The sequence below is a fragment of the Prunus mume genome, linkage group LG8 (assembly GCF_029339155.1).
Source record: "Prunus mume cultivar Tortuosa linkage group LG8, ASM2933915v1, whole genome shotgun sequence".
NCBI classification, from domain to species: Eukaryota; Viridiplantae; Streptophyta; class Magnoliopsida; order Rosales; family Rosaceae; genus Prunus; species Prunus mume.
Window position 1 is genome coordinate 9,929,691 of NC_142705.1, and position 18,798 is coordinate 9,948,488.

The 18,798-nt window shown below is 35.0% G+C and overlaps 2 protein-coding genes across 2 annotated transcripts; both read right to left on the minus strand.

Moving 5' to 3' along the window:
• Positions 1-3,955: 3,955 nt before the first annotated feature.
• Positions 3,956-6,122, minus strand: LOC103339716 (protein BUD31 homolog 1). The gene is made up of 4 exons (XM_008243053.3): positions 5,984-6,122; positions 5,095-5,195; positions 4,814-5,001; positions 3,956-4,316 (listed from the first exon to the last, which is right to left on the minus strand). The coding sequence occupies exons 2-4, from the start codon at positions 5,186-5,188 to the stop codon at positions 4,161-4,163; spliced, it is 438 nt and encodes a 145-aa protein (XP_008241275.1). The 5' UTR covers positions 5,189-5,195; positions 5,984-6,122; the 3' UTR covers positions 3,956-4,160.
• A 394-nt stretch (positions 6,123-6,516) lies between these two features.
• Positions 6,517-15,276, minus strand: LOC103339715 (BTB/POZ domain-containing protein FBL11). The gene is given in 21 exon segments (XM_008243052.3): positions 6,517-6,817; positions 6,957-7,025; positions 7,133-7,177; positions 7,305-7,385; positions 7,649-7,704; positions 7,970-8,213; positions 8,706-9,053; positions 9,461-9,606; positions 10,257-10,301; positions 10,304-10,531; positions 11,007-11,541; positions 12,140-12,291; positions 12,392-12,428; positions 13,044-13,126; positions 13,129-13,148; positions 13,236-13,324; positions 14,081-14,130; positions 14,223-14,358; positions 14,530-14,650; positions 14,862-14,912; positions 15,004-15,276. Coding segments are annotated over 21 exon segments (2,892 nt in total). The 5' UTR covers positions 15,186-15,276; the 3' UTR covers positions 6,517-6,643.
• Between the last annotated feature and the right edge of the window lie 3,522 nt (positions 15,277-18,798).

Sequence of the window (18,798 nt, forward strand, 5' to 3'; positions counted from 1 at the left end):
ATGAACCTTTAATGAATTTTTTAATTCCCAAAATACCATCATTCATTTTAAAAAATAACACCACCTCCACTTCCACATCCAACTCCACCACTTATACCACCACATTCACTACCTCCACAACCACCGCCATCACACCACCACCACTACCTCCTCCACCACCACCACCACCACCACCACCACCACCACCACCACCAACTCCACCACCACCACCACCACCACCACCACCAACTCCACCTTCACCTCCACCTCCACCACCACCACCACCACCTCCTCCACCACCACCAACTCCACCACCACCACCACCACCACCACCACCTCCTTCAAAACCTCCACATCCACCACCACCTCCACAACCAACACCACCACCACCACCATGCTGCCACCTCCACCACCATGCTGTCACTACCACCACCTCCACAAGCGTCATCCCTACCACCACCACCTCCACTCCATCACTACCACTACTACCACATGATTAGTACATAACACTTTTAACATCATGTCTATTTTAGTCATTATTCACAGTTACAACAATTTTATATTAAAACTTACCAAACGGTTTTGACATTGCTTTTTGTACTAACAGCACTTTAAAAATATTGTTTATCAAACACAGAGCTGCTTTACTTTACATAATTATTTTCAAAGCAACTTTTTTTAAAAGTGACAGCAATCCCAAACTGGACCTAAGTAGTGACATGTGAGTCTGTGACTGCAACTGCCAAGTGGCAATTCTCTGTTGGTGTTTGGTGGGTCCAATTTCTGAGACTGATTGCACGTTGGATACTTCTGAATGATCGTATGATGGATGAGCAAAGGGTACTATCTTTGTGTTTGTTGATGGAAGAAAAGGATGCCAGAGACAAACAGCTTACCTTATTTATTATGCTCATAAGTTTGGTCCTTTTAATTTCGAATGGAAGGTCTCGTTTCTAAAAAGTCTTTAGAATTTGGAATTTCAATTGGCAATACCCATAAAGAAAATAGGGTTTTGATATGAGACAGAGACCATGCATTATTTTATAATTAAAAATCTAAGTCTTGTGTTTTACTTTTTATTTTTATAAAGTAAATCAAATCCAAGCCTTTTTCTTAGTCTTGGAGGTTGGTTGATTGCATGTTCCCTTTTTTTTCCACAATCTAAGAAACTTTATGAATATATATAGGGACTTTCTCCATTACGGATTACAAATTCGCGGAATGAATAAGAATTTCTATTTGGAATCGTTAAATGTCAAGGGAAAGACGAAAGAGAAGCACGGGTCTCCTGGATTGGATAGGTCTACTTGTTGTTGTTATCATGGGAAATTAATTTATTTTTTATTTTATAAAAAAGAGACAAAATCCAGCAATCTGCAGAAGACATCAGTCAGCTGAGTCAATCAGACTGATGCTATATGAAGCAGGTATTATTTGTTTTTTTTTAATTAGCGCAGCATATCATACGTCAAGCTCCAATTTTAAGGTTTTAATCTATTCATTTCATTGATATGCATGACATAATTTAATCTTTTGAGAAGCAGGTCGATCATGCCAGTAAATTTAATTATAATATAAGTGCAAACACATGCATAAGATGCCAACCATTTCTCTAATTAACACACTATCTCATTGACACGTGTTTAAGTTGCCAGATTATGACTTTGTATTTGATTTCATAAGCACAATCTACATAAATTAATTTGGAGAATGATTCAAACTTACAGTATGATAGACTCGACTCATAAGAGAACATTTCTAACCATGTTTCTGCCAAAGCTTACTGGCTGCTCTGCTCATATCACATTTATTGTATCTTCTTTCTAAACAACAATTAGGTGATGGTATGAGAAAATGTTGGGACAGATTATACGAACCCTAAATGAGAGGGATCGTATAGAAGGTACAAGCTCACATGGTGAACATTCCCAATGTCTAGCTTGATCGATCTGTCATATTTGTTGTCATCATCTTCAAGAGTGAAGGTATTTTAAATGCTCCTTGCACGAAAAGGAAAATAATAATATTAAACTATATGTTAGTTAAATAAAATCTGTACTAGTCCGATTTTATGCTTAAAATAATTCAAAAAATTTTAACCTAAGCTGTTGTCAATTTTGAAAGTGACTTGATTCTAATATTCTTTCTCTTGATCCTCTCTCCTTTGTTTTTTGCTCAAAATAAAATATAAGTTTCTATAATTGGAATCCATGTGTGGAGCACTAGTATTTGAAATTTTGTTCCCACAATTTTTTATTAAAGAGAATGGGTGATTTGAACACTAAGAAGAGAAGCACCATATGCTTTTTTTAATTTTTAATTTTTTATACAAGTGATATTTTACTTAAATCTTATCTATACTACGGGAAGGGGGATTCGAACTCTGTAGAGTGGAAAACATATCCTCCCTAACCAACTTGGCTAAGTCCATATATGTTTGTTAATCATGGGCTTAATCATGTTAATTAGTTTGTAATTAATTTGTAATAACTATGTGTTGTTTGAAATGCATTGGGAAATTTGGGTTAAGAAATTCTTTGTTGCCCTATTTTGGACTACATTCCACAAAGCAAAGTGTATTCACTTCTAGTTAATGTCTGTGGGAGCGAGGACAGTTTTTAAATTCTAAACTAACCCAAACCAACCCAACATCACCAAAACCATATTTTTGAATATGAATTCAAGCCATATTTAAAAGGGTACTCATTTTTACTCTTTTTCAATCCAGCAGGGTCCAAGGTGTGTGTATTATCTGATTGCTTTTATTAGGTCATTCTCATTGGCAGGCAATGAGATGCTTTTTGCGATCCTCTCTCTTTCTTCTGAAATTTCATTTCCTGCGTTGTTGAATATTCTTTTGCCTTATTTGATAAAAGAAAAGAAAATAAAGACAAAAGAAGACAAGAAAGCATCAAAGTGGCATGAAGCTTTTTCATTGCAACCAATCTCTCTCTCTCTCTCTCTCTCTCAAGAAGTTTCTTCAAACCTAACCTTTTTCTATTTTCAGAAATACAGAGGTTCTTTTTCCATTTTTATTGTTGGGTAACTTATTTAGTCTTTTATTTTTATTTTTATCACTGAATAAACCATGTCCTTCCCTTTACGTACAAATTGTTGGCAAAGGTTATAGATGCTAAAATTGGTATGTGCAAGAGGATAGAGATATATACAACCCAAATGAAACTGGGAATGATTGTCATTATTCGACCAAGCTTGTAATAAAGTCTAAAAGAGTGTAGTAGAAGTGAAGTTCATTATTATTAAACGAAGAAAAATAAAATGGAAGGAAGAAATACACTGGGTCCTGGGAAGTTGACGACTCCAATCATGATTAAAAACAGTAATCACACAAGCCGAAGTGTGATGCCCACCTGTGAAACAAGAAAAGTCACGGGAGAAATTATTGTATGATATATTGGAATGCGGCCAGATGGTGTTATTAATTCATATATTATAATATAAGTGGACAATATATTTATACTAGCGTAAAAGTGCTCGATTTTAGTCTTCAGAGTCAGATTCATCAACTAGCTCTTGTCGGATTTATGCTCTCAAACTATTCTTGGTCAGTTTGCACTAAAACTATGGGTTTAGGTAGTCATGGATGCATTTTGTAGGGTCGGTCATGGCTACTTTGTTCCCTCTTTTTCTTTGTGCGGAACAAGGAAAAGTGGAATTGTAAAAGCCCAACGTTTTAGTGAGAGCCGCATTTCAATGCTACAAAGATAAGCACTCCAGTGAGATTTTCTTATGTATATTGTGAGAAGTTTCTTAAAGCACGTTTTAGGTACCTGTCAATCTTTATGAAAGAAAATATGCTCCACATGCAATTAGAATCATTCATCAAGACAAATTTTCAGAAACAAAAGCATTGCAAGGAATATTTAAACTCATCCATAGCAAACTTGAATCATTCATCACGGCAAATTTTCGGAAACAAAACAAAAGCCTCGCAAGGAACATTTAAACTCATCCATAGCAAACTTGGAAGTTCCAAGGGATTGATTTCTTTCAGCTTTCAAGTTGCAGTTAGTTGAATATCACAACCGTGGTTCACAACAAGAGAAACATACTACTAAATTACTAATATCATTTGCAAAGGGCCCAGAGTCAAGAAAATTAAGATCAGCTAAATATTACAAAGATCCATCTAGTATTACATTTGATGAAGAACCCGCTAATCAATCCCCACTGGCACAACCCTTACAGCCACAATGCACACACTCTATAACCTTCTCCTCCCTCAGATGCTTGGGCACACGACACACACATGTTGTGGCAAAGTTATGATCGCGAGGCTGCATGCATCTTAAACAGCAGAGGCGTTCATAACCAGGCTAAATTTCAAACACAAACCATTTGTCATCATACGTGATTAGATTTGAGTTATAATATAATAGATTTAATAAAAAGACACAAGGTACACGAGCTTGCAATATTTTCCTTATATATTCAATATACAGTCACTGTTATCCAATAGTTTTACATACAAGTTACAACCTGCAATTAAGAATGTGATTCCAATACATGTAGCATGAGAATTTCAAAATCAACTCCATCAGTATTTCTTTGCTAATTTTCCAACAAAGCTATGTTTACTCCAATTCCGTATCTTAAACATTCATGCTTATGTTCTTTCAACCTTATTTAAACGTTTTTCATGGATATAAAGTAAAATACAAAAAAAAAAAAAAAAAAAAACCAGGCAACTTATTTCCAAGTTTGATGTATCATGCAGTAAGCTTCATACACAAATAAACCAAATTTAAATAAACTACAATAAAATAAATAAAAACAAGCAGCAGATGAAGATATTAGAGATTCTGAGACAAACCTTTTTCCATTTTGCAATTAGATTGCGGTCAGCATAGCCTTGGTCCAGACAGAACTCATACAACTCCTTGGATATCTCATTTCTCCGATGGTACAGGTCAAAAATGTAGCGGCTCTTTTGATGTGCTATTTTAAAGATTGGCCACAAGGTCTCACATTTCCTCTTACCATCATGAGTATCATTCTCAGCTGTCCAAAAGATAAAGGGAACATATCCTTTCGCGTTTATATTAATTTTTCGAATTCAGTGGACAATGTAATAAAAACATGGAAGATTTATACCTTCTCTCATCTTTGCTTGTAGCTCTCGAATAGTTGGCTCAATCAGTTCCCAACCTTCTGGGTATTTGACTCGGTTGGTCTTCACCTTAGGCATTTTCTACCTGTCATCAGTGGAAACATATGATGAATTAATAGTCTATAAATTCCAAAGGCGCCTTCCACATTTAAGCAGCACATCTTTCCCACAAGTTAGAGAAATAAATTTTCCTCAATGCATCATGCAAAAAGAACAATCAATCATTTGCAAGTTCCACAACATATAAGACGGTAAATGCCACAATCTGTATTTAACTTTCATATCTATTCATTATATACAGAATCACACAAACTCAAATACCCAACAATTACCAAACATATAAATCAGCCCAAGTGGAGTAATGTGATATATATATATATATATATATATGAACCATCAATCATAGTGGAAGGGTAAGTACATCAAAAGATGCAGGAATAAAAGAAAAATTCCCATTGTTGAAAACAAGATGCCACAACTCTGAATAGCAGTTGTGTAAAAATAACTAGCTTTCATGGCAGAAAAGAAAAAGGAAAAGAAAAAAAAAAGTAGAGGCAAGCTATTCATGCATAGCATGATATAAATGTAAAACCCAAAATCTCACAAGAGAAATAAAACCCAGGATGACGGCTAAAGTACCTAAGCGGAAAAAAAAATAAATAAAAAAAATAAAAAAAAATTGCGCAGAAAGTGCTCTCGTAGCCACAGATCAATAATCCAAACCCAAACCCTAAATCCTTAATTTAATAAACCACTATTTTAAATTCAGAAAAATTCATATACTTTAGAAATTGAAACAACCTAAAAGAGAAAAATCTCGAAATCACAAGCACAACTCACATAATTTTATTTCGCAACAGTTGTGTTACGTACCTGACGGAGAGAAGAGAAGGCTGTGGAGACGATGGCGTTGTGGCGGGAACTGAGGCAGGCTGAGCAGAAGGAAAGAGGCCCTAGACTAGAGAATTTGCCCAACTTTATTTCCGTTAATTTTCTTTTATTTCAAATAGAAATCCATCTCCGACCAAAAGAAGAAAAAAACAAAAATAGAAAACTCGATCCAAAAAGGTCAATCCATGAAGCCCAACCCATAGACGACATGTCGTTCACGGCCCAACATTCTGATTGAAATTTAAAAGCGCAACCGTAGCTACTCAATTATCGATCATTTTGTTGATTAACAGGAGAGTAAAATTCGGACTTGAGGCATATTTCAATATTGGAAAGAAAAGTATCACTACTTATTAGTTTGTTGAACTCGACTATTTCTTAAAAGTAGGACCATCTATTTTGGGTTTCGGGTTATGTGTATTTTTAGCAAATTTTGCACTATGAAGTTGGTGGATGACTAGATTTGCTGCATTTTGATCAAACTATTAATTGATGGAATGAAGTTGGCTCGGTTATTTGTGCTTCTCAAACTGATAATTTGATTGAATTGACTCTAGGTTTTTTATTGGGTCATAATGCATATACTTGTATATTTTACAGAAGAAATCTATCATGTTCATCACCACCACCACATGTTGTTCACTAGAGTCTTTCCTTCACCACTGTTCTAGTGACAGTGCTGCTGTTCCATACCAGTACAAGTGTTTCCTTGTGGACTTGCCGCCTCCTAGGAGCCTTAACAAATGAAACCTTGAGGCCCTTCTGAAGCTTGCATTTTGCGATCTTGAGAGTACTTAAGAAATGCCTATCTCCATACTGTACCAAACAAAATGGATTAGGCCAATCTTAACCCTTTCGGTTGTTTCGAAACAAACACCGAGCAAAAATCAGTCATAATGTGTGTGTGTGTGTGTGCGAGCGTGCGTGCGTGCAAGGGAGATTTTTCTTAACTTACATTTGGAATGTCAAAATCACCTTCAGCTGCATCACAAAAGTCCAGCGACACTTTCCTAAGCATTGGCAACTGCATTCAACATGTAAGGCACACAGTCATTATTAACTTATTACCCGTTAAACTTGATTCATGAAGTTGAATACACCTGAAAACAAGAACAGTGGTATTACTATTACCTTCGAAGCGGCATCAAAAATAAAGCTTCTCTGCAACCCAGGACCCTGTATAATATGGATCAACATATAAGTAGTGGATGGTATACCATGTTCCAATTGCAATATAAATAGTGGCGGCATAACATTAAGGTATTAACTATTGTCATTAAAAGGAAAGTCATTAAAATCTCACATTATGACGCAGCAAGAGATCTTCAAGAGCTTTACAGTCGAGAAGAGAAGAAACCCCCATTGTTGTTACTCTTCCACACTCCTAAACATCAAAACCGATCACATTTGTAAACATACATGCCACACTGATAATTATGCGTCAAATGAAACCAATCGTTGACACATATAAGAACAAGAATAATATGTAGATCTTTACAATTTCTTCACACAGCCAAAAAAAGAAGATGAAGAAGACACTTTATATAGCAAAACCACGCTAGTCATGCTTCCACTTATTATCATAAAACGTACAGAAGAACCAACAAAACTCTCATAACCAGCCATTAGAAAATTGAAATGGCAAACCTCAAGATGGATAGACACCAAGCCTGGCCATCCTTGCGAAATTATTTGTTGAGACTCTGCAAACAAGACAGAACAGCAAGGTAAATGGCATATCAATTATCTTCCGGTTCTTCAAAAAAATAAAAGTAGCTACTATTATTGATCTAGAGGTACACCAACACACAGATAAGGCAAGGAAAGGAAATCCCCGTAACATGCTAGAAAGAAACCAAGAACAAGGGCTCCTTGTTATTGAGAAATTGGATCATGACTTAGATATGACTAAGGAAATGTCTACATGCTAGGCTCAAATGATACCCTTTGAAATAAATAACTCCTAACCTGAATCCAGAAGCGTACACCCTAGCAGCGAAAGCTCAACAAGATTTGCACAGCTTTGAGTAAGAATAAACAAATCATTGTTGTTCATCCAAGGGGTCACCCGCTCAAGCTTTAACTTCCTCAGGTTAGGCATAGGAAATTTAAAGCTTAAAATAGATATATCACCAAGACAGTGACAGAAAGCCAAAACTACCAACTTCTTCAGGTTTGCCATAATGTTCATAATGGCTCTATCAGATATTACCTGTAAAAGAACTGAAATCATTTTACAAATGACAGTATTTTATATTCTTATGTATTTTGATGCAAGAGAAACATATATTTTTGAAATTAAAAGAAGAAGAAATAGAATTCTAATTCAGTGAATTCTAGAATGACCAACATGCATATACCCAACGAGACAACAATTAACACATACTGATCAGATCATATAAGATCTTATCTGATAAGATTCTGAAGTAAATCCACAAATAGGGTCTGAATATAACTAGTCTCACTAGAAGATATCCCAATAGGTTATAACGAAGAGCCTGCTAAAGTACAAAGTTCATCAAGATCTAAAGGGTAAGTGTATCTCTTGCAAAATTCATACTGCAAAAATAATTATCCCAAAATCAAGATCATATGAGCATTCTATATTCCTGATGTCACAGCTAATGGATGTATAACAGAATAAACCACAGGGGAAGTCATAGTTATTGCCTACAATTATCTCCAAATCCACTATCACGAATACCTGAAAATAAAGAATAATCGACTCTAGCATAGGACAAATAGTTGGTAGTTTCCTCAGTCCATCTTCACCTAACAATCCACCTAAGCCCACAGTTATTTTCCTCAGTGATGTGATTGCAGGTTTCAGAGCTTCCAAAGAGGCATAAGAAAATCCCCATCCAAGTGCAATTTCTTCCAACATGCAAGTTCTTCCTATTTCATTATGCAGTTCTCTGCAAGAATAGGAGAAAGAAAATTCTCTCTTTTGAGGATCACTTTCCTGTTGAGATAAATTCCTACAGCCCCTTGCTTTCAGACACTTTAAACCTGGATTTCCACCGACAAGATAAGCTACAGCAGCATTTGAAACCTGAAATTTACAAGCCAATAATTACCAGAGTTGCAACGACAATAGGGACATAGATAATTGCCTGTTTTTGTTTAGTCAGCTGTGTCATCCAAACTCGATGTCTTATATCCATAACCAAATTCATTGGATTTTAAAAATATTACTATATGAAAATCCTTCTGTTGATTCTCCAATGATATAAAGTTTATAAACAAGAGATGCAAGAAGCAGTGTGTTGTCTATCTTATTACTCACAAGGATTATGTGCAAGGCCAATTGACTTGATAGATGCATAAGAATCCTTAGGGGCATACAGATTATAGTTGTAGGTTTAATTTACCCATTAAAGGAACATAGCCATGAAACTAATAAATTTGATGAAATATGTAGGGATGGAGGACTAGGTTCCGATAAATTTGATGACTCACCACAGTATTAGAAATATCAAGCACCTCCAAGGAAGAACCTCTGAAACTATATAAAGCACCATCAGAAAGGTGAGTATCACTTAAACAAAGACTCTTCAGCTTTTGCATTTGAGACATAAGCTTTAGAAGAGATGTTTCGTCAACACCTGAGGAAAAAAAATGTGATCATACAAGTGTTCCGGTGAAATTTTAGGCATTTAAATTCCTAGGTCCATTAGAAAATGAAATTCATGCAACTTAGAAGCCATGATTTCAACTGACTGGAGTTGTTGCACAACCATTTCTCAACTTCTTAGGTCTAACTTTTGTCAAATCATCATTAAATGCAATCTTTTCAGCACAGAGAACAGAAATTGTGTAACTGGTCAATGGTGAGAAATTATATTTCATATTACAACAGATATCAGAAAGAAAAAGGCAACGGGGCATATTACTAACCTAAAGTAACGAATAGCAAGTAAGTTAAGTTAATTTTTTGTCAAGCAAATGCCAAGTACTTCCAACAGTTCAAAGTTCTTTGTCTCTCAGGTTTTGTTTGTTGTATATGGAAGTAAAAGTAGTAGGTAGAGAAGCTATTCATATATTTTGCTGTGAACTATATAGATGAATGGTGCCCTATACAAAACCCTAGCATTTCTGCCTGTCAAAAGAAACACAAAACGGAAACATGTGTTTATTACTTTATTCATGCCCTTTGGCATCATTTTTGAAGTAGGGGAGAATGAGAATGTTCATGAAAATAAGTCTTCGAATCATAAAATTCGAAAACAAGAATAACAAGGGAAATGGCACTCACACTTGCAGCTGCCCATATGAAGTATTTGAAGATTAAGTGCCAGGAATCCAAAAGCTCCTTTTCAATTTGTTCAACAGCAATATGATTAGAGGAGCTAGAGCAAAGAGCTAAAACTGAATTTATCCCGAAAGAGGTATCACAAACTAAAACAGAATGTAGCTTAATACATCTGCGTAAAAGACTTGCTATGCCAACATCAGTTAATGAAGTACACCCCTTGAGGTTTACGTATTGCAAGGAGACACAGAATCTGGAGATATACTGGAGATCTGAATCTGTAATAAGCATAATAAGGAAGAGTTAGTGGGCAACCAATGATGCAAAATCAGGCGACAACATAAAACGGAAAAATAAGTATCTCCCAATTATATGCTGCATGTGTGTGCAACTATGCATTCACAATATTGAACCTTTCCTTGGCTAGTTAAATGTCAACGAAAAATACTCAAAATAAGAATCCAATACTTAGATACTATTCACTATTGCAGCAGTCATATATCAGTGAATGCTGTCATCAATAGCATGCTTTAGATATGCCAAAAATTCCCTTTTATGGACTTTTACAATGAACTCTTGCCTTATATGCAATAGAATGGGAACCATTTTCCCATAACTTTGTCCAAAAGTTTAACAAATGACAGTGACATTGCCAATCCCATCAGAGCGTATGCCAAACTATCTTTTTGAGGTATGAAGCACTAATGACTCTATTCAATACAAGTCTGGAAAAGTTATTGAAAACTATCTCACCATAGAGATCATTTCGGCCCTCCAATGTGAGTTTTGCTATCGATAGTCCAGAGTTGTAAAAAGAAGTCATATCCCGAACATTTAAGGACAAATTTGATATTTGTGGTGTTATAGCTGGACTTGAGGATACAATGGACACTTGTGATGATATAATTGGACTAGTGTCAGTGGTTAAGTCAACTTCACAGACCATAGGGCATTTCCGCACCAGTTTGCGCAAAGTGCTTATCTTGAATTTCAAAAGAAAAGCTGCCTTCAGTATTCTTAAAGATGGAAATGATTTGCGGAAGCACTCAATGGCAGATTGAAGATGCAACCTTGGGCACTTGGAAATATCCACCTCTTGTACTGCTTCAAAAGACAAAGTCGGCAACAAATTCAGTACTTCCGAACATTGATCTCTGTCGAGACGTTCAAGGTTGAATGGTGACTGCCCAATACCCCTTAGTATGTAGTCGATACTGTTTGCAGAAGGAAGCAAAGACAAAAGTAGCACCGCTGACGTTATCTGTGAACAACTAGAAAGGTTTACTCTCTGCACAAAGAGAAAAGACTTGAGTTATGCAATCATGAACACTGGGCAGTAGGACCCTGAGATAAGCATGCTACATTGGGAAACTATTTGCCAATACTGTTTGTCAAAAGTTACAGATATTAGGAAACTATATACCACAAGGATCTATGTTTTATCCTGTATTTAATAAATCAATAGTTTCACAACATAAATACCTCTCTCCTTTTTCCTAATAATTCAAAGTTTGTGTAGTCTTTGCACTGCATGCTAGAACTTAAACACCCCTATAACCTCCCTTAATTGTGCTGTGTAAAGCACTTAGAACTATTGCCTTCCTTCATCTGAAAGACCCTTCTATAACCTTTCATACCACTGAACCCAGAAATGAGATTGAATCCACTACAAATGGAGATGGAAATACAAAAGAAAACAAGTCCTATTTGTTATTCCCCCTTCCAGAACGTAGGTTTTGCGAAAACACCAAAATGCTATTTATTTATTTTCCATTGTATGATGTATCTTCAGTCACATGAACCCTCCTTAAAAAAATCAAAACAAAAGTTCAAAACCTTTGCCAAATTGCCTTTTGAGGTCCTTGTAGAGATAGTGACAGGACTACCTTAGAAAATTTTGTCAGCCGAATGCGTAAATCATGCAAGTGACTGGCTCCTAAGGCATCTACTGAGCCAGTGGATGGAATTCTCAGTAGTCTGAAAATTGAATCAATGCTCTCATCAGCAAACTTAGAAAAATGACAAGAACTTCTTTTCTCTGAAAAAATAACCCAATCATTTTATGTAATTAATGGATAGGACAAAGGCAATGAGTATGTATTAATGCCCTATGTCTAACATCAGAAAATTAAGCATACCTGCAGCAAACCACAACGGCAAAAGGCTTAAACGGATCTGTTTAACAGCAATAACAGAACAATTAATAGAAATATTAGACAAATAAATAATTCCTGATAAGGCATACATAGAATCACCCAGATTACTATTTCAGATTTTCGGTTTATGAATGGATAAAATTAAAAAATTAATGCTACTGAAAACGACCTAAATCATCATTTACTTAGGTTTTTACCTAACATATAAACTCCAGAAAGCAAATTTACAGACAATAAACAGAAACAAGTTCAAGGTGCAAAGACAGACGAGGTACCTTTATGATTAACTAAATAATGGACACATACATTATCGAACAAATCCTCAACATATTTAATTACAAAAATATGAGGGATCAATTTGGTAGCACAATTAATGAACTTTTATAATATTGCATGTCCCAACTCAACATGTGAATAAACACATTACATGCAGGCTACAAAATCAGCTGTCAAATTTGTTATACCTCACATGACTGTGTTTTCCTAAAACTAGTATGGAGTTATGTTCACGGTTTAAGATCATGGACTATAATATAATAATGGTAGTATGAGATACTGGGTAAACAAGTCACCTTCCCAGGATATATATTCTATTGGTCCTCAACATATACACTGGAACATTTTCAATCTGTACCTGTTTCAAAATGCCAGTGCAGACATCTTCATTTCTGCTCAAGCCTTCCATGCATTCTGTGTTAGCATCGATCCAAACTAGAGTGCATTGGAAAGATGCATCTCACTGTAAAAGACCACTAAGAGTCTAAGATATCAGTGTGCCAAGATATCTTACAGAAAATTTAACTAGGTCAGTCCAAGGATAAGTGACCTGTCTACTGTCAAATTCATGTGCTTCACGCAAGATAGTAATAAGTCGTATGGAATATCTACAAAACAATTCATAGATATGGCCCACATCTGGAAAACCAAACAATAATCGGTCAGCTTCACGTAGTTAATAGGTTGAGCACAGTGAAAACAAATATTGCACAAAGCACAGAATTCATAAGCCTGTATACGAGTCCCTAGGATCTGATGCAACTTAATTGATAACAATCTCCTATTCAACCATTAACAACAACTTGATCGTAAAGAAATATATGGAGGCATCTGTTTTCAGTTTAACCAAGATTAGTAGCCACAAATCCATGTGTGCATGTGCGCATGTGCCACGTGGTCAGGAGACTATTAGGTCAACATCATGGTGCTCTTTGATGTGTTTCATTATGCTAAAATCATATCCTCCATTACATCCTCAGTAATCATGTCAATTCTCTTTGCTTCTACCCATGCCCCTCTTGGGCTCACTTAAGCTCTTATATCCTTCTCATTTCCTAGCCATCTCTAACAGAACCCTCTTTTTTCTTTTAGACCTTGCAAGTGCAATATTATGACTAAACACAAACGTTGGCAGTCAAGAGAAAACCCAACCAAAACAATCTAAAGTGATATCATATGGAATATCAACTAAAATGGTGCCTCACAATAAAACATAATTTTCTACTCCATATCAAGTCAATATGAATCTACAACCCGCCACTATCCTCTATGTGTGAGTTAATACTGAAGCATAATTCTATTTTCAACAATTAATCTGATAGTGCACAAGTCACTACTACGAAAAATTGGGCACAAGAAGGCTGCAGAGAATATAAATACAAGTTGAGGACATACAAAATTTCTCGCAAGATAGCTCCCACATAATTCTGGAAGAAAATCACGGGCTGCAATCCATTCCAATTTAATCTATTAGACTAGACACCACTAATTTTAAATACAAGTCTTTCATACACATTGCTGTTCTAATCATTCTCACCATGCTCTAAACCAAAGCTCCAAATAGAAATCAAATCATCCAATTGTACTTGTGGTGGCACCTCCGTTGATACTACCTCAGAAAACCAAGTTTTGCATCTCATGAGAAGCATCTCCACTCCAAAATAAAGTGCACCCTGAAAACGTAACACAGTATTGTCAAAGGAATATTAACTTTGTAAAACATTTTATGTGATTTAAAGGCAGATGCGTTCAAACTAGAACTAGAAGTTAACAAATAAGTAAACGAAGAATAGAAAAGAACACACTGGGTCAGAATTACCATACAGTATAGTTAATTCATTTACCTCATAAAGCGGGAGGAAATTATTAGATGTTACATCCAATGGGCAGTCATATATACAATTGAGAATGTGTAGAAATGCTTCCAGGTTCCACTCAACTGCTATACAGTCCAGGCCTGACTCACTACAAAAAGTTCTCAACAATTTAGCCAGAAGCAATTAAACAAAATTGATTAGAATAAAAATGTAGGGGATGATAAAATATCCAAATTCAAGAAAAATAAAACTTGTTCATTTCTTCGAAGAATCATAATCTACATTGAAAAAAGCACAACTTCAAGTTCCGGGCTTCGTTGAATTCAGTTTCAAAGAAGAAAGTGATCGAAATTGATTACCTGAAGCTCCCGCTTAGGAGGCCATTGAAATACGATGAGTGTTGAATTAGCCTGCAAGCAAAGATGGAAATTGATTCTCCCTCATTGTATTTTCCGGGAAACAAACGGAAAAAGAGTGAGAAAATGATAAGCCACCACGCACCTGTTCCGATGGGCATGAACTTTGACTGTTTGGTGACAGAGAATTGATGGCAAATCCCAGCTTGGGATATTCGTGACTGAAATTAGAATCTCTATATCGGTGCTGGTGGTGTTTGCTTGAATTGGATTGGGGTTACTGCATACGACGGTGATGAAGTCGTCGTCTGAAGTTGAAGAAGCCATGCTCTGGTTTTCCGACACTCCGTCTGTAAGACAATATACACAAGTTTACAACTTTGTTCATGGAGCTTCTTCCTCCTTTTTTAAATTTAATTTCTAATGGAAAAGATGTTTATTTATTTAAATAGTAATATATTCAAAGAGTATAGCCAATCAGTTAATCCTAAAATTTAACAATAAACTCATATTTAACATACCTAATCAGTTAATTTAATAAAAAAGTTTTTATATTATTATTTTATATAATGAGGGAGAATCAATAAAAACAATAAAAACTATAACAAATAAGTCGCATTTCCTCCTCAACTTGTCGACGTAGCCATGAAAATAAACCATCTGATATTGGAGAGGAATGCGTGGGAGAAAAGAAGCCATGAAAAGGTCCTCTCCCTGCGTTAGCGTTGCTATTAAAGTTTAGGGTTAATTCCAGACATATTTTTTGAAAGCTAATTCATTTGTTTATGCATCGTTCATGAACAATATATATAAGTTTAGGGTTAATTTTAGTGATACAAAACTCTTTTAACAAGAACGTTTCAATGAAAGGAAGAAGAATAATTTTTTATTGTGTTAAAAATAAAGAACTGTTTTTAGAAATTAAAGGTGACTTTTGGTGAAGTATATTTGCTAGTTAATTTGTTCATGAATAATACTAATAGTGATTATTTAGATGCCTAATGGTTTAACAATGTATTGCAAACATGTTTGAGCTCCCACATTGGAACACTAGAGATCCTGGGAAGTCCTTATAAAACTTACTCTCGGAAATAGAATAGAATGTATTGATTATGCAAGTGGCCCAATTGAGTAACTTGTGGGTATGGCCATTTCTTAAATGCATAATGTTTAATTAATATATTTAATTAATCAAAAGATGGGCCTTGGGCCTTGGGAATGTTTTATACATGTAATTTTTACAAACTTTTCAAAAAGAGAGGAAAAAATAAGTACAGCCGGTCGGCTAGACTCCACGTTTCTTAATTTCTTAAAAGATGCTGACACGTGGCGGTTAATGAATGGGGGATCCTCTTTTTTATATTACAAAACATTATAGCCGGGCGGATATACTTATTTTGGACACGTGGCCTTAATCGGTAGAGAAATGGAGTACAGCCGCCCGGCTATACTCCATGTTTTTAATTTTGTTGCAAAAAGACATGTGTTGGCACGTGGGGTCTAATGGGTGGCTCTTTTTTTTTTATATTTAAAAATAGTATATCCGAACGGCTATACTATTTGGTTCTAAATTATTTAAAAAGAAAAAGAGTAGGACGGCTATATTTCACTTTTTAATTCATTCCAAAAAGACATGTGTTGGCACGTGGGGTCCTCTTTTTATATTTAAAAATAGGACAGCACGGCGATACTATTTTCACAAAGTGGCCTGCACGGTTTTAATCGTATAGCCGTGGCTATACTCTATTTTTACTAATTTTTTATAAAAAATTGTACAGCAGCGTTACTGTTTTTCTTTGTTTTCTTTTTTTTATATTTAAAAAATTATCTTTAATAATAAATAGTATAGACGAGCGGCTATAGTCTTTTACATATGTATGCATGCATACATATATATATATATATATGTATTTTTAAACAATACACTAGTGTTCTATACACGTCTCACGTTTTCTTTAAAAAAGCAAACATATAATAGTCGTATTATACATGTACGTACGTATTTCTAATGTTTTATACACATAATTTTTACAAACTTTTCAATAAGACACAAAAAATTGTCACATATTATTGAAAAAGAATAACATATGTTGTAAAACTTATATTAAAATATCATATAGTGGAATATTAATATCTACTTTGGATATGTTGCCTATTAAGATCTATAAGGTACAAACTAATGCAACTAGGAGGGTCCTTTTTTATTATTAATTTTTGGATTAAATAGTATAGCCGGTCGGCTACACTACGATTTTTAATTTAAAAAGGTATAGCCAAGTGGTTGTACGTATTTTTTGACACGTGGCTTCAATCCATAGAGGTTCTTCTTTATTTATTTATTTTTTAATAAAAAGGGAGGGGAGTATCGCCAGGCAGATAGACTCCACGTTTCTAATTTTCTAAAAATGACGTTGACACGTGGCAGTTAATGAATGGGGATCCTCTTTTTTACATTAAAAATCAGTATAGCTGGCCGGCTATACTTATTTTGGACACATGGCTTTAATCGGTAGAGGTTCTAAATTATTAAAAAAAATAAAAAAGAGTACCGCCACACGGCTATATGCCATGTTTTTAATTTTGTTGCTAAAAAGACGTGTTGGCACGTGGGGTCTAATGGGTGGGGGTCCTTTTTTATATTCAAAAACAGTACACGGCTATACGATTTGGTTCTAAATTATAAAAAAAGAAAAAATGGAGTACAGCCGCACGGCTATACGCCATGTTTTTTATTTTGTTGCAAAAAAGACATGTGTTGGCACGTGGGGTCTAATGGGTGGGGGCCTTTGTTTTTATATTTAAAAATAGTCCAGCCGATCGGCTGTACTATTTGGTTCTAAATTATTTAAAAGGAAAAAATAGATTACAGCCGCGCGGCTATAGGCTATATTTTTTTTTATTTTGATGCAAAAAAAGACATGTGTTGGCACGTGGGGTCTAATGGGAGGGCGTCCTATTTTTTGATATTTGAAAATAGTACATCCGCAAGGCTATACTATTTTCACACAGAGGCCTGCTCTATTTTTTCTTTAGATTAGCCGTGCGGCTATACTCGATTTTTTCTAATTTGATTTTTTTAAATTGTACGGCCGAGAAGGTTTACTGTTTTTTTTTTCTTCTTTTTTTATATTTAAAATATTGTCTTTATTAATAAATAGTATAGATGAGCAACTATAGTCTTTTACATATGTATGCATACATACATATATATACGTATTTTTAAACAATACAGTCGTGTTCTATGCACATCTCACGTTTTCTTTTAAAAAGCAAACATACAATAGTCGTATTGTACATATACTGTATACATACATATTTCTAATGTTTTATAATGTAATTTTTACAAACTTTTCAGTAAGACACAAAATATTCACGTATTATACAAAAAATTGTCACATATTATTGAATAAGAATAACATATGCTATAAATCTTATATTAAAATATCATATAGTGGAAGATTAATATCTACTTTGGATTTGTTGCCTATTAAGATCTATAAGGTACAAACTAATGCAACTATGAGGGTCCTTTTTTATTATTAATTTTTGGATTAAATGGTATAGCCGGTCGGCTATACTATGATTTTAATTAAAAAAGGTATCACCGGGCGACTGTACATATTTTTTGACATGTGGCTTCAATCCATAGAGGTTCTTCTTTGTTTATTTATTTTTTTAATAAAAAGATAGGAAAAAAGGAGTACCGTCGGGCGGCTAGACTCCACGTTTTTTATTTTCTAGAAAAGACGTTGACATGTGGCGGTTAATGAATGGGGGATCCTCTTTTTTATATTAAAAAAAGGTATAGCCGGTCGGCTATACGTATTTTGGACACATGGCTTTAATCGGTAGATGTTATAAATTATTAAAAAGAAATAATGGAGTACAGCCGCACGGCTCTACGCCATGTTTTTAATTTTGTTGCAAAAAAGACATGTGT